Genomic DNA, 25825 nt, shown 5'->3' on the forward strand with positions numbered 1-25825 from the left:
TAATATCCAAGCTGATTTTAATTTGAAAAATATCACCTTAAAAAGATGCCGGTTCCCTGCTGTGAAAATTAAAACCATCTGGATGGAGTGATTTCAAATAATTAATCTAGGTCTCCTTTGACACCACTACTAATTAAAATATGATACCTTCCTCCCCCTTTTTAAATAAAGAATTTAAATAAAGTTTAAAGATCTAATAAAATAATGTCATAATTTAGAACTAAATGGAAGGCACCTTTCCTGCGGGCTGCAAAGGTTATGCTGGCACTGAGATCCCTCCTGGGCTCATGCCACAGCACAGACCAAGCAGCATCGGCTGTGCAAGCACCCAGTGCGACACCCACACCAGTAAACACACCAGCATCCACAGCCCAGCACCCCAAGGAGGCTCAAGAGCCCCCAAGGTCAGCCTGCACCCAACGTCCAGGGGCGGGGAGCAGAGGGCAGGAGGTTCAGCAGATGTTGTCTGCTCCCTGCTGTGACCCCAGTTAACAAAGCGCAGGCTAAGGCCACCCATTGGTACCCACTTCTGAAAAAGATGCCGGAAACATGTTCTTATTTCTAAGGATCCTGGACCTCCTTTCCTACAAGAGCAATCAACGTGGCTGTAGGGTTGGGTTCATAACCCAGTTGGCTTCCAGCCTAAGGCACCCCTTACTGCTGATTCTCCTTTTTACAACAGGAATCTCCCTAAATTCTCTCAGGAGGCGAGACAGGGACCTTGTCAACACATCTAGCCAGCCAAAATCAGCTGGGAGAAATCCTAGTCCTGAATACTGCAACACAAATTCCTGGTGGATGGATGCTGGTCCAGAAGGGGCTGCTGAGGTCACCCACCCCATCACACGCGGCAGGAGAAGAGCTCAGTCACCACCAATAGGATTTAAATAAATCACAGAGTCACAGAATCATCTGGGTTGGAAGAGACCCTCAAGATCATTGAGTCAAACCATAACCTGAATCTGGCACTAAACCATGTCCCTACGAGCCTCGTCTATACGTCTGTCCAACCCCTCCAGGGATGGTGACTCCAGCACTGCCCTGGGCAGCCTGTTCCAATGCCCCACAGCCCTTTGGGGAAGAAATTGTTCCCCAGATCCAACCTCAACCTCCCCTGGCGCAACTTGAGGCCATTCCCTCTCGTCCTATCACTTTCTACTCAGGAGAAGAGACCAGCACCCCCCATGCTACAACCTCCTTTCAGATAGTTGTAGACAGCAACAAATAATAATAAATAAATGTCAGTTGAGCTTGGTTTGCTGTCTCATTTGTTTCTGTGATAAAGATGCTATGGCCACAACGAAAGTGCCAGGGAAAATCCAAGGGAACTTCCATGGAGAGCTCAGGTAAAACAAGCCCCCCCTGGCTGGAGTGGTGTCCCCACAGCAGTCGGCTGCTCAGGACACCTGCCTTACAGCTCCATTAGTCCCTGCGTACACCACAGAGAGATTACAATCTTTATTTTCAAAAGCCTTGCACTCTAGCCTTCAGATCAGGTATTATTGTTTAAATTCTTTGACAGCTAGATATTCTGATATGTTTTCCAGGGGAAGAAAAAAAAAAAAAGAGCTAAAGAGAAAAGATGTCTTCAGAGGGTGAGATGTTCTGCTACATGCTTTTGCCTTATTGGCCCATTTAACCTAAACCTTCATCAAAACTCCCACTGGAAGAGACTGGAATTCCTCACATGTCTAGGTGAAAAGGATTACATATATATATATGTTGAAAAGCTATCTTCCAGCTAAGAAAACATGAAGTCAGGGAGATATGTGAAGGTGGCAGAAAATATGCCAAATTATCTTTCAAATATTTCCTGGGAGTGGGAGGACAGGAGCCAGAAAAGCACAGGGAAAGAAAGGAGAAAGAGGGCACCTGAGGCGTGTGAGGTTTACATGTATCTATCACAAAAGTGTAAGCGCCAGCCAGTTTCAGATAAATGAAGAGATAAAGTCCTTCTGCAAGAAAGGTGCAGAAGGACTGGATACTTCGAGTCTACCTACCATTCCTCTTATTTTTTATTTTTCTTTTTTTTTCCAGGTACAAATGCTACAAAAGAAGCTGCAGAGAAGAAGAAACTACAGCCCCTTACTCTACCCACAGGAACCTCGAAGCAGACCAGCGAAAACAGATTTCCTGGGGACGGAGATTTCGCTGCTTTTGTTGACAACATCAAAGAAACCATTCTCAGCACTTCCCAGTTTAGTCATTCTGATGCTATGAACCGAGACAAAGTGCATTTCCATAGTTCACAGCTTATATCGCATCTGACGAGAGAACAAAATTTACTCTCTGGTAAGACGGAATATTCCAGTGTGAACCCCAGCATGGCCAAGGGTGCTTAAAATAGTTGAAACCCATTCAAACACAGCCTGCCCCTACCAAACCCATGAGAATCCTTTACATGACCACAACATAGGACAGAACGACCCTGTCTCCACTTCGCATTCGTGATGTAATGACAAGAGAATAATGCCAAAATTTGGTAAAATCTGGAGGGTCTAATAAAGCCCCCAGGCTATGAACAAGTGAGGGAATCTAGGCTGCATCCTCAAGTTTTGTTTGCGCACATATATATTCCTCCAAACTGCATCATTTGCAATAATTATAAGCCATATAACCCAACTCCCTCCTCAATTATTCAGGTCCAAATCAGGAGTTACCACCAAAATCAATAAGGCTGGTGCTCAGGAGGGCTGAGCTCTGACCCACATACCACTGCAATTAGCTCATTGAGTGTGTCTTGAACACACATAGGATACATGAATGTCAAGTTATTAAAAGAGATGGTCATGGGGAGGTGGAGTAACAAGATCCAGGCTCCAGGTATTTTCTTTTTTAAGCCACCACTGTGCACAAGGAAGGGAACTACCTGATGTTAGAGCCAGGGGAGCGCACAGGGAGCAGCACATCCCATCTTAAACCCAGGCTGTTAAAAAATGCCGTCTCTCTAAATGAGGTTTTCTTTTAAACCTCATTTAAACATCCTGTTTTTTCACTCTGTCATCTGATGCAGTTAAGGAAAAAGACACGATTTGGCACGCATAAGCCCCTCAGAGCATCACCACATCACTCCACACCAAGTGCCGAGTCCCCCGCAGCACTTCTCTCTGCCCAGTTTTGGGGCAGGAAGGGGAGCAGGACCGAGGGCTCCGTGTGAACAAAGGAAAAGCTGCAGAGACAACCTGCCACCCATGTAACAGCCTTAGTAGCTCTCAGGAGCCAGACAGGTTAAATATTTGCACGGGAGACATCAGAGGGGAACCTATAATGCAGCAAAGACCTCAAAGGCACTTACACTGCAGCAACCTGATCCTGCAAATACTTTCACACGAAGGACCTGACACACATCGGAAGTCCCTCGAGCGCTGATAAAGACCCTTGCACGGCTTCAGGGTCCTGGCTGTGCCACCGGCTGCGTGGTTGGCATGCCGGGAGATACTTCAGGCACTCTCATCTGCAAACAACCATCCAACACCCAGAAGGCGCCCTGTCCCATTTCCAGGATGCTGAGCCGTCCCCTGGGTGCTCACTGGGCATGTCTACATGACAAGACATGCGGAAATATCCAGGCTGGTGCCAACCACGCTGGCCCGAGCACCCAGCCCAGGACAGATGTGCAAGCAGGATGCGGTGCCGCAGGCACTTAACCCCGCGGGACGCACAGACCAAGATGTTCGGGTAAGAAAATATCACTCAAGCTACTGAAAGCTCCACCATTTAAGTTTGTCACATCATTACAGCGGTCTCACCTTTAGGGACACCCACTCCAAGAAATCTCACTACCAGTTCAGCGCTGGCTAACAAGACATGCCCAGGGAATGATGCTGAACATCCCAGGGACCATCCTGGGGAGAACTTGCCTCCCCATCCTGTAGGAGATGCGTTGCTTATGCCAGAATGGCAAAATCAAGCGAAAAAATAATATTCTGAAACACAAACACTCTCTTCAAAATTGCCCACCCTGCCTCCTGAAGGATGACAAAGCTTCCAGACATGGTCCCTGTAAAATAACTCCATTCACCACATCTTGGGAGAAGCTTAAAAGAAAATTTGCTAATTTGAGGTCCACACACAGAAAAAATTGTTTGATAATTTAGCTCATGCAAGACCAGAATAAATACGAAGGCAGATCTTACAGATTTTCCACAACTTAAATAAAAAGTTAATAAATCACAGAATCTGTGATTCTGTCAAAAACAAAAAAATACAAAATATTTGAGGACGATATTAAAATTGTAAGTACCACACTACTGACCCAAGCCTGCACTACCCAGAGTCTGGTCGTCATTTATTCACAATAAAAATGAATGTAAAATACTGTCATTCTGACACAAAGCCATTTGCACCCATTTGGAGATGTAAGAAAACAGGATTAAGTAGTGGGGAACCAAACTTGGCCTCTTGCAGATGTTTTATACACAATTCGCTATAAGAGACACTAAAATGTTTTGGCAGTTGCTTCAATGATGGCAAATAAGCTTATTTAGATGAGATTCAGTAAAACTGGAGGCGATAGGTTGTGTGCTTTAAAAATGCCTTGGCGGGGAGTGGCAGTGAACAAATTCTGCACTGAACTTTGCCACCTGCACACTCACAGTGACCGAGGAGGAGGCCTGGAAGCATTAAAAATGTCAGCACAGAAACTCCTCTATCTCACCGGGGTGTCCTGCTGCTTCCAAGCACAGCTCCAGTGGGCAGTATTTCTACAGCGGCAGGAAAACTGCTTGACAAGCTGCCAGGCTCCAAGTCCAGAATTAGTGAAGGATGAGCCTCAAAAAAAAAAAAAAAAAAAAAAAAAAAAAAAAAGAAATGTTCAGAGGCTCTGTTATGCTTGAAAAAGCACCTAAAATGAAAAATAAAGGGCCAAACCCCAATGTCTTTGATCATTCTCATCTGAAGAGACTCCTACTGACATGGTGAAGCCCAACAGACAAGGACCTCAGAAGCACCTGGCTGAAACGCGTCCAAAGCGCTGGAGTCTCCTGGGTCTGGAAATCGCATGAACCTCTCCCATCCCGCGGAGGGTTAGAATTACTACAAGAACAAATGCTGCTGAAGTTATGTTGACTCTCTGATTCCCAGGCTCAGCCGAGCCACCCAAAAATACTGATGTACAGAAAAATGAGGGAATTGAGTGTACTATCAGCAAGTTTGCTGATGACCCCAAGCTGGGAGAGGTGGCTGACACACCAGAGGCTGTGCTGCCATCCAGAGACCTGGACGGGCTGGAGAGTTGGGCGGGGAAAAATTTAATGAAATATAACAAGGGAAAATGTAGAGTCTTACATCTGGGCAGGAACAACCCCAGGTTCCAGTACAGGTTGGGGAATGACCTATTAGAGAGCAGTGTAGGGGAAAGGGACCTGGGGGTCCTGGTGGACAGCAGGATGACCATGAGCCAGCACTGTGCCCTTGTGGCCAAGAAGGCCAATGGGACCTGGGGTGTATTAGAAGGAGGGTGGTTAGCAGGTCGAGAGAGGTTCTCCTTCCCCTCTACTCTGCCCTGGTGAGACCTCATCTGGAATATTGTGTCCAGTTCTGGGCCCCTCAGTTCCAGAAGGACAGGGAACTGCTGGAGAGAGTCCAGCGCAGGGCAACAAAGATGATTAAGGGAGTGGAGCATCTCCCTTATGAGGAAAGGCTGAGGGAGCTGGGGCTCTTTAGCTTGGAGAAGAGGAGACTGAGGGGTGACCTCATCAATGTTTATAAATATATAAAGGGTGGGTGTCACGAGGATGGAGCCAGGCTCTTCTCGGTGACAACCAACAGTAAGACAAGGCGTAATGGGTGCAAGCTGGAACACAAGAGGTTCCACTTAAATTTGAGAAGAAACTTCTTCTCAGTCAGGGTGATGGAACACTGGCCCAGGCTGCCCAGGGAGGTTGTGGAGTCTCCTTCTCTGCAGACATTCCAACCCGCCTGGACACCTTCCTGTGTAACCTCATCTGGGTGTTCCTGCTCTGGCAGGGGGATTGGACTAGATGATCTTTTGAGGTCCCTTCCAATCCCTAACTTTCTGTGATTCTGTGAAAACAACAATAGGTGGAGAAGGACAACTCTGGGAAGCCCACGTGCTCCCGCTTCTCCAAAGCTGCTTTATCTGCGGCCAGCGGTGGAGGACGGAGCACGGTGACTCTGGAGCGCTCACCCACCTCTCACAGGCAACCGGGGGCTTGGCTGCTCGTGCTCAGCAATGAAGTAGGTGAGATGTTCGCACCAGCGTATCCTCTTACCAAGGAGTCCCAAACACATAAATCTCTCCCATGTGCCAACATTGTGATGGTTGCACAGACTCCAAAAGTTAGTCCAACCAGGGTTCCACTGTTGTCTTTGTGAGTGCTCCAAAAGGGGGCTAATTGGAAGAAATCTGTGAAGTATCTGCAGCATTAGATAAATTAAGACTATCAGCCCTGCCTGATATACAACGATGCTATGTTCTGCCAAGCAGGTTTTATTATTCTGTGCCCTCCAGTAAAAGTTGAAATGATGACAATTAATTTTATGGATAGGAATATAAGCGTGCTCACGAATTTTTTTCAAGGGGCTCATTGTAACCTTCCCTTCTTACAGCAAGTAAAAAATATGCTGAAAATAAAGCTGCAGGATGCTCCAGTATTTTCAACAGGATTCTTGTGGCTCTGGAATCCGGAGAAGCAGAGGCAGCAGCACAACCTACCAGCAAAAATGTTCTGGCATATGGGGAAAATTCCTCTATGTTTAAAGATTTTAAACGGGGTTTGCTCTTACAAATGGACACAAACACAAGTTCAAAGATATCTGACATTTTAATGCTTGTGCTGCTGAAGCTCACTTTTGCCAAATAAAAGATAATGTATTATTAAATGAGGTATAGAAAGTTGTCACTATTAGATAATAAGAGAGCGTGACTATTTTGGGGGAAAGGTTGAAAGAGGTGGACAAGAATGGATCCTCTACAGCACCTGGGGACACAGATCCTCTGGAACCACCTGCAGCCAAAGCGAGTGCCTGGGGTGAAGCACCTTGAAGGGTCCCTGCATCAGTCCCTTGGAAAAGGTCTCTCCATATAGACACAGCACAATTCTTTCTACTATTGTCAGAGCAGCAGCAACAGAAATAACAACTAAAAAACCAGATACCACATTAACTCTGCCTTTAGCACCTTTGGTTTCATATCTTTATTTTCGGAAACACATCCATCACAGGGCTTTTCTTAAACTATTACCCCTGGTCCACTGCACAAGTAAGACTATTTACTTGCCTTTTACTGCATTTTAATTGCCTGAGAAGTTTTAAAAGTCTTTTTTTCTTTCTTTTTTCCCTAGAGTCATTTGGGACATCTGGCACTAGGTATTTAAATAAGACCTCTCAGAACTGTAAAATTAGTTTTACGTTTTAATAAAGGTGCTTTAAAAATCTCAAATATAATTCTGCATTCAAACCATAAGTGTTTGGATTAAGAAAAGGAGATCCCATGTTAAATATTAATATAAAAAGTAAATCAAGTACAGAACTAAACCAGTCCTCATCCGTGGTGCAATACCCCTAATAGCTTATTTGGGGGTATTCTGGCTTTAAAGAATCAGCACTGACAATGTAAAATCCATATTATGCTATTTGTTACTTATCTCAATTTCAATTTATCTAGAGACCCATGTCACCTGTGAAGTTCAGGCTCAGTCCCGCGTTTCCATCCAAAATTTTCTCATCCCTTTTCTCTCCTCTCTGCACCAGGGCATCCATCCCTCCTCTGCCCACCCTGGACCTGCACAGGGGACAATCCCTCGAGACAATGGATGTCACGCTGTAGGTGACACCACTGCTGTAGGTCTCCAGCCTGTATCCCTCCTAACATGGACAGACAGAACTCGTTTAGCTTGGAGGGCTCTTCGATCAGCTCTTTAATCAGCACATAATTTACTTCAAAAATCTTCAGCCATGCAAACAAAGGAGGAAACCCAAAGGACAAACCATCCTTCCAGCACTCGCTGCCACATGCCAGTGAGCACATCCCTCCTCCCTGCCAGGACACCTTGTTACTCTCCCATTCTATCTCCCTCTACAATCTTTGCAGCAGATAGGAGAAGGAAATTCCCCATCACTATTTATACATAGCAGACTTGAAATATTTACAGGCAGTTCTGACAGCCACATCCCCGTGCCAAGCCTGAGGAGCAGGACTGCCCCTCACCTTTGCTGCAGAAGGATGAAGCCACCTTAGAAACCTGCCAGGGTGGCCAAGTCACCCCACACCTGCTGCCACCACCCGAGCTCAGCCGACCGCTGCTGCTGCAGGAGGTGCCCACGACATCCCCCACTGCCAGAGCCACCAGCATGGAGGAGCCTGAGGACACACTACACAACCCCTGGAGCAAGAACCACAAAATCACTGAATAGTTTGGGTTGAAGGGACCTTCAAAGCTCCTCCAGTGCCCCCCTGCCATGAGCAGGGACATCTGCACCAGCTCAGTTTGCTCAGAGCCCCGTCCAGCCTGGCCTGGGATGTCTCCAGGGATGGTTCAGCCACCACCTCTCTGGCCAACCTGGGCCAGGCTCTCACCACTCTCAGGGGCAGCAATTTCTTCCTTGTGTCCAGCCTGAATCTCCCCTCTTCTAGTTTAAAACAGCCCTTGGCAAACACCACCTTATCTGCAAGGGCTTTAGAGCCTGGTGCAGAGCTGCAGCCACCTGGTTCTGTCCCATGGCAGAAGAAAGACATTTCTCCATCCAGAACCCCAAAGGAGCGAAGGAACCAGCTAACTTGAATTTAGGAGCTTCTGTGCAAGCTCCTGGTAGGGAAAGCAGATGGCTTGCCCTAAATCTAGGTGCTCCCCCAGGTCATGAAGCGAGTGGGGACCCTTTGTGGCTCAGGGGAGTGGGAAGGGAAGATGTGCAGGTGCAAGGGGACTTGGGCCAAGCTCCAGCCTCCCCCAGCAACCGCCGGGCTGCCCCGACCTGGGGCTTCACTGCAGGTCCACCTCCGGTGTGAGGAGTTAAAGCTCATCCCCCAACAGGCAGGAATGAAAAGGAGACAAAAAAGCAGGATGCTGGTGAATGCTGGCAGTGGGTGGTCACGGCCCCTGCCCGCCGGGCTGCGCATACAACAGGCACAGCCAAGTGTGTCTGGCACCAGACAATTATTTCGCTGGAGGTGTGTGAGGCGGACGCGCCGGGAGCCGTTCTCACGGCGAAGCAACCAGCCATGTCGGCTAACAAAACCACTCGCCTGGAAGCATTTCTCTCCTTGCTCCTATCTCCTCACTGGGATTTGGGTTTTGTTGTTTCGTTTTCTTTTTCCTGTGTTGTGTTTCCTGCTGGCACTCAAAAAAAAAAAAAAAAAAGCAAGAAGCAAGTCAAACATCCTCAAATGGTGTATTTTGTGCTTCCCCTCCAGTTTCCACAGCTTCCCTGCCATTTTCCCCCCAGCCGGGGGAGCGCAGCAGTATTTATGGGGTAGCGCGCTGACCCCTCGGCTGCGGTGGGTGAGAGCGCCTGACGTTAAGTGCTGCTAATGCGTTTTGCATTTGTGCTCGGGGGCAGGAAATCTCAACTTCCAGTGCCAAGGGGTTAATTATAATTTATATAGCAAGATCTCAGGCTGTGCCCTTTTTTTTTTCCCTCCAGCTAATTAAGAGGTACAATTACCTTTGAGAATCAAAGGGATATTTTGGTACCTAGCTCTTGGAAACAGATTACAGGCACTTAAAACACAAGGACATCTTTGCTTTTCTATACATGCCTAGTTTTTGATTTAGATCATTAAAAAGAAACTGTCATATTCCCGATCCACCATCAGAATGTCCTGGAGACCACCTATGGAACCGTTGCAATACGGTAACCGATAGCATTGCTGCTTTCCCAGGGATAACCTATATTTCCAACGACTTTTTACTGATACATCACCTGCTACTCCAAGCTCTGGCAAAACTTTCTGCTTATTAAGTAACAAAGCTTCAGGAGATCCTTGAGGTGAGTAATACCTACACAAACCAGTCTGTGCTCAGACTGCAAGCCCAGGATGACTTACTCCCCAGGCAAGCAGCAGGTTGATGAATATTATTGCTGTGTTATTACTAAATCATCCCAGAGAGCACGGCAGCCCCTCTGTGTTGCCCTCTTCTGCCCGATGGCCCAATGCAAAGTGGGGACACCACTCATCCAGCAGGTCTTAGGAACTGGAGGACAATTAGCAGCACTGGTACCCAGGGCAGACACGAGCACCCAGCGAGGCTGGGCAGGCTGGTGGGCAGCACCCACGGGACCCACCTCCAGCAGCTCCAGCCGTGGGGATGCGCAGGGGGAGCGGTTGGGCAGCGCTGGGCAGGCTCATGCCCTGCCAGGGGATCGATCGCTGGGAGCGAGGTCCATCACCTCCTGCAAGCTCCCTCCATCACCTCCTTGCCTTCATGTTTGTGCAGAGCTTTAACGGCCACAGGTCTCTCTCTCACCACTCTCAGAGGTGTTCGTTGAGCCATTTGCAAAGCATTAAGGTAATTGAATATTCAGATGCAGGGAGGGGGGGTTAGGCTAAAGACAGCAAGAAAAGGTTCTAGGGAACACTTAAAGCCCTGCTCCGGGGAGTCACTAGAGTTACACATGCGACGCAGGCTGCAACCTCAGCTTGGCTTGGCACAGGCTGTGCAAATACATCTTCCACCTTTTATGATTTTTTAGGGATGCAGTGGGCTATTCCTGTTTGGGAAATAAAGCACTGAAGTTACAAACTGATGCTATATAATTGTCAGCAGAGCACATACGCGGCAGGCTCCCACGCATCCACAACAGCAGCCTCCACCCTGACCCAAAACCCAGCTGGAAGCAGCTGTGATGCCAGCAGTGGCCATGAAGACCAACCCTTTCTCTAAAGAGGGGGTCAGCATTAGGACCAAGAGGAATGTCTGTCCATGCAGGTTAGAAATGAAGCTCAAGCTGTCATAGCCAACAGGGGAGCTCAGCAGCTGGTACCCAACATCAGCGACCCTCTGCCTACACCTTCATTACACCATGGCGGGTTTATCGGGCTGCCCTTTGAAGTGCCGACAGCAGCAAACTTGCTGTGTTGAATTTGCCACAAAGCCGGCAGAAACATACAAACAGAAACCATGCCATGTGAGGCGTTACTGTAAAATTAGAAGGAGATAATGCAGTCGACACCTCAGCATGGAGGTACTCATCTCAAAGGAGCTTTAAGCAGCTCATTTAGAAACCTGACAATCAACACGTCCTACTCCTTGACAGGCAATTGTCCAAGAAAGGGCACATCAGTCATAAGCCATTCCGCATGAACAGCTACAAAACCACACAAACCTGTACTAAGCAGAGCAGTAACTGCATCTCCAGCACTATGGGAATCACCAAAAGGAACACTCCCATCTTACTGCAGGAGATCTAAGTGCAGATCAGGAAGGCTTTCCTATGTAAAAGTTGAGAACAATCAGGGTAGAAAAGGGGACGGTATGTTTGAGAGAGTTTATTACTATGTACAAGAAGGTGTTTTTCTCCTCGTGCCAGGTACAGCAACGCGTGCTGGTGCAGGCAAGAGGACCTGGCTCAGCACTGGAAAAAGCAGGACAGGGATTACAAAATTGCTGCTTGTAGTCCCAGATTAAGCCACTAACCTCCTTGACATTCAGTGAAAAGGACTTGTAAATGCTTAATCAGCAATGTGACCAAGTTATACAGGAAAAAAAAAGAAAAGAAGGGCAGATCCAGAGGGAAATACATACATGCCAGCATTACCTTTCTCTACAGCTTGCTATTTATTGAAGCAGCAGCTAAAGCTCCAGTGCACTTCAGAATACAAACGCTGACACGGAAATTCAGAGCCCTGAACCGCTTCCAACAGGGAAAATACACTGACCACAGTCTGTTTGGAGGTCAAACAAAATCAATAGTCTTTCTCTCCAGTCTGTCTCTAAACTAAGCTTCTTTCAAAGACATCCAGAAAAAAATGGATCATCTTTTGTTGTTGTGTTTGGGTTTGGGTTGGGCTTTTTTTGTTTTGCTTTTTTTTAAGTGGTCAAACATTCATAGGAGTATAAGAAACTCCTTCCTCCCTCAACATACTGAAAGGATTGTATACAGGTCAAAACTGCCCATCAGTTTTACTAAACAATAGATGAGTTATCCAATTCTTGGGGAGGAAACCAAGCTGGAAGCCGCTTAACACTTGCTAAGAGAGGAAAAAATAAATCAATGTGTTTGCTTGATCGGGGTACATTTAAAGCTGGTTGTCAATTAGTTCAACACAGTTTGCTGTTACAGAGCACAACAATTTAGCCCCAGGAGCTGAAGTTTGCTGAGTTTCCTCAGATTCCTCCTGCTGAGAGACAGATATTGGCTGCAGCCAGGTCAGGCACCGAGGAGGAGAAGGAGGCTGAAGTCACAGCCGCAGAGCAGGAGCTGGTGAAAAGGAGCCTGACATCGGATACAGCAGGACTGGGGACTCTTCCTTCCATTCACCTTTCAAGATGAACTACAGTTTACATACCCTTGTGCAGATGGTATCATCTTTACAGATATAAGTAGGTCACCTCAAGCTGGAGGAAAGGACAGAAGAACTAAAGTGGTAGAATGGAAAACTTTGCCTACATCCAATTTTTTAAATCATATAAATTCTTAAAAATCTCAATACAAAAAATCACAAGGAGAAAAGGGAGGGATAAACCGCAAAAAGACGCTTCCTAAGGGTCTCACTGAATGCATCCAAAGGAGAACCACTGCCTTCAAAGCAACGGATCATTGATGACTTTATCTGCCAGTTCTGTTGACAAACACTGTTGAAAGACACTCACCAAAGCACAAAATAAATTAGTCTGGGAAGGCTCTCCAGAGGTCATCCAGAGCAGGACCATCAGGGCTAGAGACCATCGCTCTGTGCTCCAGCTCCCCTGCTACAGGTTGCTCTTCCTGAGAAAGCCGACACCCTTGTCTCGATTTAAGCACACCTAAGGGTGCATGGTCAGGCTGTCAGAGACGTGGCTGCAAAGGGACAGATGTATCTGCAGCCGACTTGGGCCCCAGCACCAGCAAAACTGAGCACAGAGCTCAGAGGAGTGAGCTGCCCATGGCCGTGACCATGAGCCTCTGCCATCTCCTGTGGGGACAGGCTCAGAGAGTTGGGGTGTTCAGCCTGGAGAAGAGAAGCTCTGGAGAGACCTTATTGCGGCCTTTCTGGACTTAAAAGGGGACCATAAGAAAGATGGGGACAGACTTTTCAGCAGGGTCTGTTGTGACAGGACAGGGGGTGATGGTTTTAAACTAAAGGAGGGAGATTCAGGCTGGACATGAGGAAGGAATTGTTGGCCCTGAGGGTGGTGAGAGCCTGGCCCAGGTTGGCCAGAGAGGTGGTGGATGAACCATCCCTGGAGACATCCCAGGCCAGGCTGGACGGGGCTCTGAGCAACCTGAGCTGGTGCAGCTCATGGCAGCGGGGGCACTGGATGGGCTTTGGAGGTCTCTTCCAACGCAAACTATTCTATGAGGCTATGATTCTATCCCTGCAGCCACAGTCCACAGAGCCACACCAATTCACATTTACCTAATGGGCATCCCACACCAGCCACGTTTGCTGCTGTCAGTACCTATACTAGCTATATTAAAGCTACTATATGTCCTAACTGCCCCCCGAGCACAGCCGCACGCCAGCACTGCGGCGCGTCCTGACTCATCGCCGCCCGGCGCTCACATATGCTGCAGGAAGAAGGGCTTGTTCTGCAGCCACCAGAAATGGCACCTCATTTCTGAGCGAACATATTGAGCATCTTCTAATTAGGATCTTAGCTTCTTCTCATGCCCACACAGGTCTAATAGTTCAGGCGCTAGAAAATCCTGGCGAAGCTCAGAACAGGTTACAGCAATGGTGACTGTCAAACGTTCACCCAAATTCATTACGGCTGCAAGAACAAGCAAGGCTAGCAGTGAGAAACAGAAGCGCAGCTTTTTTTCCCCCCTCCTCCAGTCCTCCCAGGTGGAACAATTTACCCGTGACTATACAGCTCTTACATTTGCTTGTTAGCACCCCCAAATTAGTAGGTGTAAAGTCAATATCCTTTTGCCTATTTACTCCTAATGAGTCACCAGTCAGAAACTTAACTTGAAAAAAGCGGTTACAAATGCAGATGCAGAAGCAAATGAAATAAAGGCAAGAATCACCGCTGAGCAAACCTCGCACAAAGGCAAGGGGCTGGGCACACCACGCAGCACCCTGCCATTGTCACCGGCTAAAACCTAACAGCTTTGATTTGCCTCCCACCGGCTAAAATGGTTTGAAATGCAAGGTCTGAACAAAGGTGCAAGACACAGGAGGAATGGGAGGCACTGCTGGGCACTTAATCTCCTTTCAGTCTCCCACAGGAGCTCCAGCAATGGCTCTGCTGAAGTCGGTGGAGTTTCGTGAGTGTAGAAAAGAGGATAATCAGGCCCCTGTTGTAAGAGAGATCCAGCCCTGCCATCCCTCCGTGCAACCAGCAGAAATGTTATTTGGGATTTATACTGAAATTACCTTCAGGCAAAGCTCCTTTGCTGCTGGAATCTGAGACAACATCACTGATCCCAACAGGACACGATCAGCTTTCTGCAGCTGAGGAGCTCACCTTCTGCCTCAACACAACGTGTGATTTGAAACCAGGAACCCAAAGCCCCCCTGGGCTGCTCCAGCGCTCACCCCTGCAAAAATCACCAAGCAGAAACAGGGGTTTTGTGGCAAGGACACCCCTCACACCCAAATCACACAGGGGACATGGACACACTGTGAGCCTCATGACTGTCTCTGGCCAAGTGCTGAGGCCATTGGAACACTATGTTTTTAGATTTATCTGGTGTTTACGTGCCATCCTTTCCTTAGCCCTTCCCTGCTGCTTCTTGGAGGTCTTCACAGACTCCGGCGGCTGTGGGTGATGTCTCCTGCTGCTGGAGCTCCTCTCTCACATCCAGCCACCCACACCCTCTCCTGCTTTGTCCTTTCAAAAGCACCTGAGAACATTGGGTATAAACCAAACAACACCAGCCGCACCAACTTGAAGCCAGGATCCCAGGCGTGTGTCACCTACCATATGCTCAAATGCCAAAGGCTTGCATCACCGTCACGCCGCTTGGGCGCAACATCTGCTGCTCCTCCTCCAGCCCAGCTCTTGGATGAGGAATAGAAGCAGCCGAGCAGTGTCAGAGAACAAGGAGTCCTCTCCACTGTGCTACCTGGGGCTGAATCCTTCCAGCTGGCACAGCCGCCATCCAGTTGCGATTGCTGGGAAACTGCTTGTTGGAGAAGATCCAAAACTCGTTACAGCTAGAAGGTGATGGGGTCACAGCAGATGGCAGGATTTTTTTCTCATTGCTTTGGGAAGAAAGGTGTTCTTTTTGGCAGCTGCGAATGTAGAGGAGAAGGCCTTACAGGCACTCCTTTCAGCTCCCAGAGATGAGGGCAAAACGAATCTGAGCACCATCCAGTGATTCTTCAAGCTGAATCACTCCAGGTAGGACCAGCAAAGGACAGGGACATCCCCAAAGTGAATACAGCAGAAGCAGGGACACAAAGCTCAGGAGACATTTAGAAGGTCTCAGCTCCTCCGTCACCATAAAAGCATCGAATAGTCTGTTACGAGCATGCAGAAAATACTTAAAACTCATCAGGGACCAAAGTGTGCACTATTTATTGCTGGCACAGCTCATTAAAAGAGATGCTTACAGACTACAACCACGCAACCATCTCCCTCCAATACCAGTACATCCCCTCTTCCTCACAGTAAGAAAAAAAAGGGTTTTTTTACTGGGCCTTCTCGCTCCCTTTACTTCCAGCTCGCCTTCCCCTTGTGAGCGCCGAGACCGCAGACACTCTACACGTGTTCTCCTCTGCATCCGACTGGCAGGCAGTCTGGAAAATGCCAGTATTGGAACGGCCTGAATTCAGCGGTTTCTGAATGCTGATCGGACACTATTTCGTTCAAGCCACAGATAGTCATTTTTGGGGGGTATTTTCAGCTCCCTTTTTGGACTCTTCCAGATTTCCAAGCGTCATGCATCAGCAATTTCGTCTCTTTGGACCTTCATTATTTTTCACCTTTCCACTGAGCCTGAGGCTTGGTGCAGTTTTGCAGGGGACTGAGCTCTTCCCTCCTCTTCCAGATGGCCACGCAATGCTCCTGACGTTGTGAATGTTTGCTGTGCTCCACCTCGCAGCTGCGGAAACTCCTGACTATCTAGTTTTTAAAAGAGCTGAGGTGAAATCTGAGCAATTGAAGTCCCTTATTTTTTTATAAAGCCTAACACCTTACTTGAGGAAACCCCAATGTGAAAACAGGAATGGTCTCACAGCATCTAAAACCAAATAATTACTTCTAACCAGGCTACCAATGTGGTCTCTGTTACCACCGTTTCTTTAGCATCTCTCCATCTGCAATGTTTTTATCCTGACCGCATGCCCATGAGGTGAGGGAATGGTGCAACCCTTGGTTTGGAGATGAGGGAGGGACGCATGAGGAGACTAAGAGGATGAAATTTGTGCCACTTTGTTATACATGAGGAGCAAAGGTCCTTCTCTCCAGCCTCAGTGTCCCACCACCCAATCTAAGCACATTCTTAATAGGGTTACTGACATTTTTCATTTCCTCCAAACATTTCTTATGGAGGACAAATCTCAGTGGCCACTTGACAACATGCATGGTAATGTACACCAAAGCCAAAATTTACAGGACAATTTTTTGATGATGTTTTCCTTCCTCCCTCTCAAGGTAAAAACAATTAAAAAGCCCTTTCAGAAATGTAGACTAGCCTATTCACAGGGTTCTTTTGACTGCATCCCAAGAACTGACTTGAATTCATCACTGTCCAAATGCTTAGATATGGGAAAACCTCAGATACCACAATACAAGGCTTGATAACAGACACTAACGTAAAACAACTGCAATAAACTCAAAGGAGCTCTCTCAGCATTTGTGCACAGAATCACTCATGGCCTAGAAACGCATTTAAAATTATGCAAACTTCTTCCAGAACTTCATCATAGAATCATGGAACAGTTTGGGTTGGAAGGGACCTTAAAGATCATCTCCCAGTATCCACCCAGTAACCCCCAAGTATCAATTTCAGATAAAAATAATCTTTGTACTAATATGCACAGTGTGTCTTCAGAGCCACAGAGGGGAAAGGGAAGCCCTAATTTTGTTTCTGCATTATTTCATCACAGCCAGGGGAGAACATTTAGTAAAGCAGCTGCTTGAGCTTCATGGGAAAAAACCATCATCACAGCAAGGCAGGAACAGATAGTATCATATTGACCTGTCTTCAGGGTCTGGCATGCACATTTTCATAAAGTGTCTCACAAGATAAATCACTATACTAATAATATTTGTATTGATTATCTAAACTGAAGCAGCAATCGACTCCATTGTCTCACTTCCTCTTAAATTGCTCACAGATGGGATCCTATTTCCTATTTTGCATTTCTAATGGGAACACTTAAGTCACAGCACGGAATTATACACACACAAACTGTTAACAAAAACCCTTGCATGAAAATAAAGATTTTTCACTTTGTATCTCACTTTCCACTTCACGCAGAAATTAAAAATGACAAATTATCAGCAGACCTCTAAATTACTCCTCCTCATTATTTCTAGATCCCTAATATTTACTGACAGACAGGCCTATGTTTTCCAAACCCTGATCAGTGATTATGGAGACCTGAAGTTTGGACACAGAGCCAAAAGGTGATTTTTTTTTTTTCCTCATGAAAGTCAAGGGTCTTTAAGCTATGTTTAGGTCCCGAAGTAGGGAAGTCAAAAATCACTGTAGTGTCAGAGGAAAAATAAACAGCTTCTGCTGTTACTAGAGGTACAAAAGAGGGATCGCTGCAGAAAGAGCTGAACATCAGGTGTGAAGCTGGCCACAGTGGGTAGCGGCTATCAAAACCAAAAACAAAGGAAATTGCCAACGAATACGTTGCTTGAAATAGGTTTGTCACAAACCAAAAAAAAAACCAAACCACTTGGATTTTTCTTCCCAGACTTCTCACCCTGCCTTAAGCAGAGCTTCCCCCTACCCTGGCACAGGCACAGAATATGGCAGAATAAAAAACAAAAATGTCTTAGACGTACAGATGGTTCGTATCAGATGCTTACGGAACATTTCCAATGGCGGCTGAACCTTCCCAAGTCGCCTGGAAGGCGAGGGCAGCGCAGGCCGCGGGAGCTCCGGCCGCCGCACGCGTGGGGTGACGCGGCGGCGGCCTGGCCGCGGGGAGCCCCCTTCCCAGGGAAAATGCACCATGCCCCACGGCGGGTGAAAATGAGAGGCACCGTAAGGAAAATAAATAAGTAAATAAATACAGCAATCACGGGATGCGGGGCAAGAAAGGGGGGGAAAAAAAAAAAAGCAGAGTCGCAACACAGCAGCTGGACAGCGAAGGTTTGTCGGGCCCAGGCCGGACCCATCTGAGTGTACAGCTGCCACGGTGAATGATCGTCCCTCCGCTGAGGTCAGCTCTGCCCCTGGGCTAAGTAAGTGAAAATAAATGGTTTAGAAGATAAAAGGTCTTTTAAAAAAATTATTTGTCTTGTTGTCATGTCAAAACTGTAATGGGAAGAGACTGGAGGCAGTGATACGGTGTTTAAATAGGAAACAGCCATCCTGAGGGTTCAGCGGAATAAATTACAAAGCGAATCGCAGTTCATGCGTGAGCTGCCCCGGGACGGACAGCCCCTGCGCACATACCTGGTTCCTGGGAAGAAAAGCAGGTTTCTGAACATCCAGCCTGTGGAAATACAGCTGTATTTAACTAACCCAAACTGCTCCTTGGGCTACAGCGCCCGTCTTTCTTGCAGGTTAATTTTGCGCCTTCCAGACACAATGAGTTTAGTTTTTTCTTCCCAAGCTTCCCAGGAGAGGGATCAAAATTGATTTTAACCATTCTGGGAAGGGAAAGGGTTAATCAGGTTTCCCAAGGCAGCTTGCTGTTAAGGTGCCAGAAATACAAGGGGAAAGAATGACTTGCTAAAGATGGGACAATGGCACTGGTATTTTGCATTTGTTTCCAGGCTTTGAGATAGAACAAATGGGAGCCATTAGTGAAATGAGTTTAGGGAGTTCTAAATTAGCTGTCAGGCTGCCAAACCCCAAGAAGTGCTATGTCAGCTCATTAATTCTGGAGAGCACAGGATTACCCAAACCTAGGAAGGAATCCTGCAAAATTTAGAGTCAATTAAAGGAGGCTATTTTGCTATAATAATATTTTCCACACATATTACACCTCCTCATGGAACAGAGCCCACTTCTACCACAAACGATGTCTAGACAGCTGTAATGTGCTCTCCATGGGCTTGTCCACTGGCATCTCTGGGAAGCTCCAGCTGGAGCAGAAGGTGGGACTGCAAGCTGTGGAGCACATCACCCAGCCTGGGGTGGCCCCAGGGAGGAGACACCCATCTCCCCGAGCTCTTCCCTTCCCCCATACCACCCGAAAAAGCACATATGTACAGGGTGTGATGTCCTGTACCAGCAATGCTCACCACACATGGAGGTAATGCCTGGCATCGTGCCTGTACACCTCTTGGATTTGCTTCCCTCCTTGCTCTGCCTGAGCCCAGATTGGTTAAATCCAGGCTTTGTGAGCCTCCCCAAAGCTCCTGTCTCTGGAGCATCTCCTGAGTTAAACCCCACTGAACTCAGAGAGACTCTTTGAGAGGACTTCACTGGCTGGGGGTCCATCCCTCCGGGTGGCTGAGAAGCTGGTACGGGTGATGCTGAGATATGGATGCTGTGAAGAAGAAAAGTCGTACCTGTGCGCTGCGGGGTGTCCTCAAACCAAGCTACAAACTAGAAGGTTTAAAAGACAGATGGTTTACCACCTTCTAGGAGACTCAAGATTTTTTTTAAACTGTACTAGGCTAAGTCAACGGACAATATACCACAAGCTGATAACCTGGAACACACTGACTAATCACCTACCCACAAATATTGCATCCCAGCAATCACAACACCTCAGCAGTCACCACAAATACAAGTTACCCCACAGAGCAGACAAGCCCCAAGGCCCCTGACACCCTCTCGCCTCTCTCCTGATGGCTATTGCTTCTCATTGCCCGCAGGACAGCAGCAGCCGGGGACAAATTAAAATCAAAATCACATGGCTGTGAAATACAAATGAAGCAAAAAATGCCTTCACCCAACCAAGAGAGCTCTGTCTCCCCAACTGCGCCGGATACAAAGATCGTGAACAAACAGGATAGAATGTCTTCTGCCTTTTGTGAAATGAAAATAAATGAAAGGATCTAAGGTTTCAGGTCACTGATCCCTCTCTTCCCTATCTGTACCATTTATCGGAGGTAGAATATAAAGGTTTCAGGTCCTTTTTTTTTTCGTCAGCACTTTAATGGTTGTTTTTTCTCCTTCCTCCTTTCATTTTCTGAATGAAAGGACCACTTAGGAACCTGTAAAGTAATAATAAGCTTATAGCAGGAATATTGTTTTTCTGGGCCAGTGCAAACTCCTCCTGAATAGGTTGAAGAGATTAAAGTAAAAATGCAATCTGTAAATAGATCAGGCTTTTAATTAGTTTATAGACTGTTAAGAGATAATATTTTGCTCACATAGATCATCTGTTATCTAAAGATCTCGGTGCACTTTAGGAACATCAATTAAGCCTTAAAAAAGGAAAAAAAAAAAAAAGAAAAAAAGAAAAAAAACACCTTGGGAGATAGGTAAGTGTATTTAGATTAATTAGTGTTCCTGTGAGCAGCAGGCATTATTATTAGATTTAATTTAGTCCAATAATTGACTTATCCGTTAATGGATTCTAATTCATCTGAGAAGGGATCAAAACCATCTGATTAAAAGGATTACATCGACTCAATTAATTCTATTAACTGACTTAATTTGCCATTTAATAATTTGACACATGGGGCCAGATCTTGCCCCCAAAGAACACATAAACCAAAAATCACAGCCCAGAATTATTATGCCAGCAAAACTATGCATTGCAGAGCACACGTTTATCCTTGCACATGGAATTTGTGGATCTGGATAAAACATTCAAGGGGGTTTTCCCCTTGATCCTGCGGGATCTTGTCTCTGCACCAGGGCTGGTCGGTCCTTTTGCTACACTCAAGGTGGCTGCCTGGAAACGAGCAATTCGCTGCCTGAGATTTGCCACTTCCCCTCTTTTCTGGGCATTCTCTTCAACTAAGAGGTGAGAAGTTTTACAGAAGTCAATAAAACCTTGCAATAAAACTAACCTCCCTTCAAAGGCAGGGCAACCCTCCCAAGCCAGCCATTTGGAAGCTATATATGTGCAAAAAAAAAAAAAAAAAAAAAAAAAAAAAACCGGGGAGGGGGGCCAAGTGTCTTCACTTGGACACTGTTCTTTAACCAGTTGTGAATGCATGGGAGGAGAGGAGAAAAAGGTGCTAAAATGTTACTAGCTCTCTCATCTTTAAAAGTGACTGGTGCTAATTGCTGTTGATGGGCACTATGGACCGTGGCCACAGCTCGACCGAGCTGCCCACATTAAGACCGAGTCTGCTTTGCCCTTGCCTCCCATTGCCTACTCTTAACGGGACTGAGTTCTTGGGAGAATTCAGGGCTGGAGCCAGCTCACGGGCATCTTTTCTCAGACATCAGCTCTTGCTCATCCTCCCAAAGCCTTCCCGGGGCTGTAATCCTTAGGACATCGACCCACAATCACCTCCACCATCATCTCCCTGGGCAGTGGGACAGGGTTAAGCCAACGGAGGGGCTGTGGGAGACTGCACCATCTGCAAGGGCGACACAGCCGAGGAATGAGCTGGGCTTTCCCCAGCGCTAAGCCAGGCTCTGACTGACCTGGCATAAAAGCAGTAAAAGAGGGAAGGAGAGGAAAAGGGCAGGAGGAAAACCAGCCATCTGCTGTCTGAGAGGAAAGGTGTCCATCCTCCTTCAGAGGCAGATCTGACCAGCAAGACGGAGATGTGGATCAAAAGTTTGCAACTGTTGAGATCCCCAGACCTGGTTTAAGCCTCTCTCTGGTCTTGATCAAAGGTTACTCCATAATAATGCCTCGGGGGGGAGGGGTTCCCAGCACATAATGAATCCTGTGTCATTGCCTTTGTATCCAGTTTTGGCTGTAACACAGATGGTTCTCACTTCAGTAACTCTGACATCTCTCCCCCCTTCATTATCACAGCCAGGAGCTCTGCGTGGTCACATCCTGGACCTCCAGGCCCCACCTCACTGTCTCCCCGATTATCATGCTCTAAGTGTTCCCACGCCAAGCAAGATGATGAACAGATTTCCATAACCTTTCAGCATGGCCAGGGATGGGAAGGCTTTGCAGCCTGAAGCAGCAAGGAGTTTTTATGAGGACACGGGGAAGGGAGCTGGCAGGGGCGTCAGCAAACAGCCCCCACAGCCAGAGCACCCCGGCTTGCAGAAGGATGCCAGCAGCCGGGAGCAGAGAGGATTCAGCGGTGAGCGGCGACGCAGGCACTGGGGAGCTCCCCAGACGGGAAATCTGCAATCACGCAGCGTCGGCACCGGTCAGGAGCACGCTCCTGCGCGAGGATTTGTTGTTCAGACGTGATTGCATATGCATGAAGGGGACAAGATGGGTTTTGACACATAAATTAGCACTTGTCAGCTGCTCACGGGCACACTTCCCTGCTGCACCCCACGGTAAATGCTGCTTCTTTTATGGCGAGGAAAACTCCATCACGGCACCTGACAGACACTGCAGGCAGGAGCGTTCCCTGGGAAGAGGCAGCGAGCGCAGTGACTGGTTTACATATCAAACCTTAGGGGAATGAATGCAATAAAATGACACAATAATTAGCAGCCAAGTGATGCTTTCCACTCCTGTTTTGTCTGGAAATTTGGGATAGACAAAGGACAAGGTTGATGAGACCTCGTGGCAGGGTTTTCTCCGAGAGACCGGGTGACTATGCAGCAGCTGTGGGGGTTCATTTCACAGCAGGCGGGTGCTTTGGAGCTGTCACCTCCCATGGCACAGCTCACCCCGCTCCTCTACCGCGGCGGCAGCAGCAGGAGCTGCCCTTGTGTGCCTCATCCCGCCTGCAGCTCCCTGAAAGAACAACCCTGTCCAGATTTCAACCTGCCATCGTCATATTCCACCTCCACCCCACCAGTGCTCTCCCTGAAATCAACCTCATGTGAATGTGCACGCCACCCGACACACACACACACCCCTCTGCAGCAACGCACGAATGCACAGGGGCTGTACATCCCTAAAACACAAAGGACCAGTTCTCGGAACAGCCCTCAAATCCAGCAATCAACTTGAGCAAAAGTATCTCTGCTGCAACCACCTCAAAATGTACCAGAATTACAGAGTTTTTAGTGATTCAGCCCGCTAGCAGCATTTCTAGCATGCTGCTTGTGTGCAAATCACAGTAAAAGTAGTTGAACACACTGCTAGCCCGGGGGAACTTCAATTATTTGCGTTTCTGCAGGATCCACACACCTCAAGATTCAACTTAAACTCTGAGACTCTACAAAGCTCCCAAGTCTGTTTAATTTCAGCTCAAACCAAATATCCTCCCTGCCTAGAAAGATTAGAGTCCTTCATCAAAGCACTGGATTCACCCAAACTCAAGCCCGGAGTTCATGGGGAAAGACCATCCCCAGTCACCAACCTGGGTATGGTTTACAAATTACAGTCAATACACTGTGAGCTCATCCATTGGACAGAAAAAGAATTTTCAAGCACCAACATAGACTAATAAATTGGGGCATGTCGCTACTGCGGGAACTGCTTGCAGCTGGGTGCCAGGCTGCCAGCCTGCTCCAACACAACAAACCCCATGTTCTTAACCTGGAAAGGCTTATTTTTTTCCTTTTATCCTGTTCGTTATTGCGCTTCTTATTTTTCTCCCAAGAGGTTCTCAGCCCACCACACAGGATTACAGCCTTTGACTTGGAGTCTGGGGGATCCCAGTAAATATCCTTACCATATTTATCTCCATCTTCTCCTTTGGCACTGATCCTCCTGCCGAGCACTTGGATGTGTTTCCCGCTTGTCCTGCTGTAGAGCTGATAGAGCCGAAGCTGCTTCCTGCTCACGTCGTCCCTCGCTCGCGTCTGGTTCTCCACGTGTATCCGAAAATCTACATTCTCCTCGGCAGCAAACATCTGAGAGCAGATGGGGAGGGGAGAGAGAGAACAGAGAAGCCCATGAAACAAAGCAAGCGCCTTGGACAGAAACGTTGCCCATCAACCTGGTGCAGGAGGACTCGGCTTTGGCTGCCCTTCACTCAACAGCTGCAGGATCAGGCACTCAACATGTAATTCTACCCAGAGCTGGCTCTCAACAGTAAAGCAAACCTGGGGTTTGCTGAGTGGGGGTACGTTGAGTAAAAACTTCTGCTTGGTCCTGCTTTGATTTAATCCTGGTCAGACATGCTGGCCGTAAATTAGACTCTCCTTTGCATATGCAGAGTCTCTACCAGGTTACACAGACACGTATGGGAGAAAGGGGATGGACAACTTGATTTCAGAGAACTTGTATTTCACTTTCAGCAGTGGTGTTGATTGCCCAGATTAACTGCAGGGAAGGAGTCAAGGGAAAAACCTATTTATGCTGATGTTAGCAGACTGGACTCTAGCTATGCCCAGGCATAAAATCTACTAAGATAAAAGCACCATTTGTACACGGCCACTCTTCAGCCTTTGTTGCCAGCTTTGCTTTTACATGAAGCCGGCTCATTGGTGGCTACCTAAGGATGTGTCTCTGTTAGCCTCAACAGGGTCACAGCTTTGGGAGAGATAACAAGGACCAGCAAGAGCTCAAGCCACTTCATCTGTTTCTGCTGGCCAACAGATTAAATTAACCTTAAGTGCACTCCAGCCTTAAAACATTATCAGAAACTTTCTCTGACTCATCTGCACTTCTCTGGAGATCTTGTTTCCTATCTTACCTTACGGCTCCCAAGAAACACCAAAACAGGATTCCTGTTTTTGCGTCCAGAGAGTGGTCCCGCCTTGCTCAAGGTCAGAGGACCTGACAACCAAGATGTTCTCAAGATGCCCTCCAGACAGCGAGGCTGGGCAGAAAGCACCCAAAAGCACCTTGTACCCAAACAATATGAAAGCTCAGAAATTGCTCCATGATCTGTCCCTGAGAGCAGGATGATAAATTATTTAGAAACGAAAAGCAAAAGATTATCGAGTAGCACATACAGGAAACTACTGCACAATTGGCAATTTTTAAATTCAACCAAGACAAAGACCATTCAAATTCTACTTATTGTTGGTGAGCTCTAATGCTGTGCAACACTTGCATGTAAGAGGCAAAATCCACCACAAAATGAGAATCACATGGAAATTTAATGATGCTTATAAGCATCACGTAGGAATTTAATGATGCCTAGGTTTGGGGCTGCCAGAGGAACAATAATTGCTCTTAGCAGAGTTACTGCTTCTCCTAACACATTCACACTATGGCACGCTTGTCCTGCTAGTCTGGAAGCAACAGTGTTCTGATATATTAGTGTGGAGATGGAGCTGGCAATGCAAATGAAAAAAGGTAAATAAACGCTTGTTCGGGTCCATTCCAGGCTAAAATTCATAAGAGCAAGTGGCCACAACAGGCAAACCACCCCCATTTCAGCCTCCTGCATCTGTCATCTCGTATCAGCAAATATCTCTTAAGTCAAATACTCCCTGAAAGTCAAAACCTGGAAAAGAACTTTTTAGCATTTCCAGTTATCAAGCAGATACATGGATCAGCAGCAGGAGGGGAACTTTGGGCAGGCAGTGCTGCTTAGCACCAGATCTTCACTAAGCAACCCAAACACAAACACGATATTCACCACAGTGGCAACAGCAATGAGGTTCACAGGGATGTTGCAGGATTGCATCTGCT

At 47.2% G+C, this 25825-nt stretch overlaps 1 protein-coding gene across 1 annotated transcript in view; it reads right to left on the reverse strand.

Annotated features, from left to right (window-relative positions):
- Window positions 1-25825, reverse strand: part of FGF18 (fibroblast growth factor 18) — a 51652-nt gene that overhangs the window by 20526 nt on the left and 5301 nt on the right. The window contains exon 2 of the mRNA XM_065643823.1: window positions 23913-24093. Coding sequence (XP_065499895.1) covers window positions 23913-24093 — 181 coding nt within the window. The remainder of the gene's footprint in view (window positions 1-23912; window positions 24094-25825) is intronic.

The sequence above is a fragment of the Caloenas nicobarica genome, chromosome 13 (genome assembly GCF_036013445.1).
Source record: "Caloenas nicobarica isolate bCalNic1 chromosome 13, bCalNic1.hap1, whole genome shotgun sequence".
Taxonomy (NCBI): domain Eukaryota; kingdom Metazoa; phylum Chordata; class Aves; order Columbiformes; family Columbidae; genus Caloenas; species Caloenas nicobarica.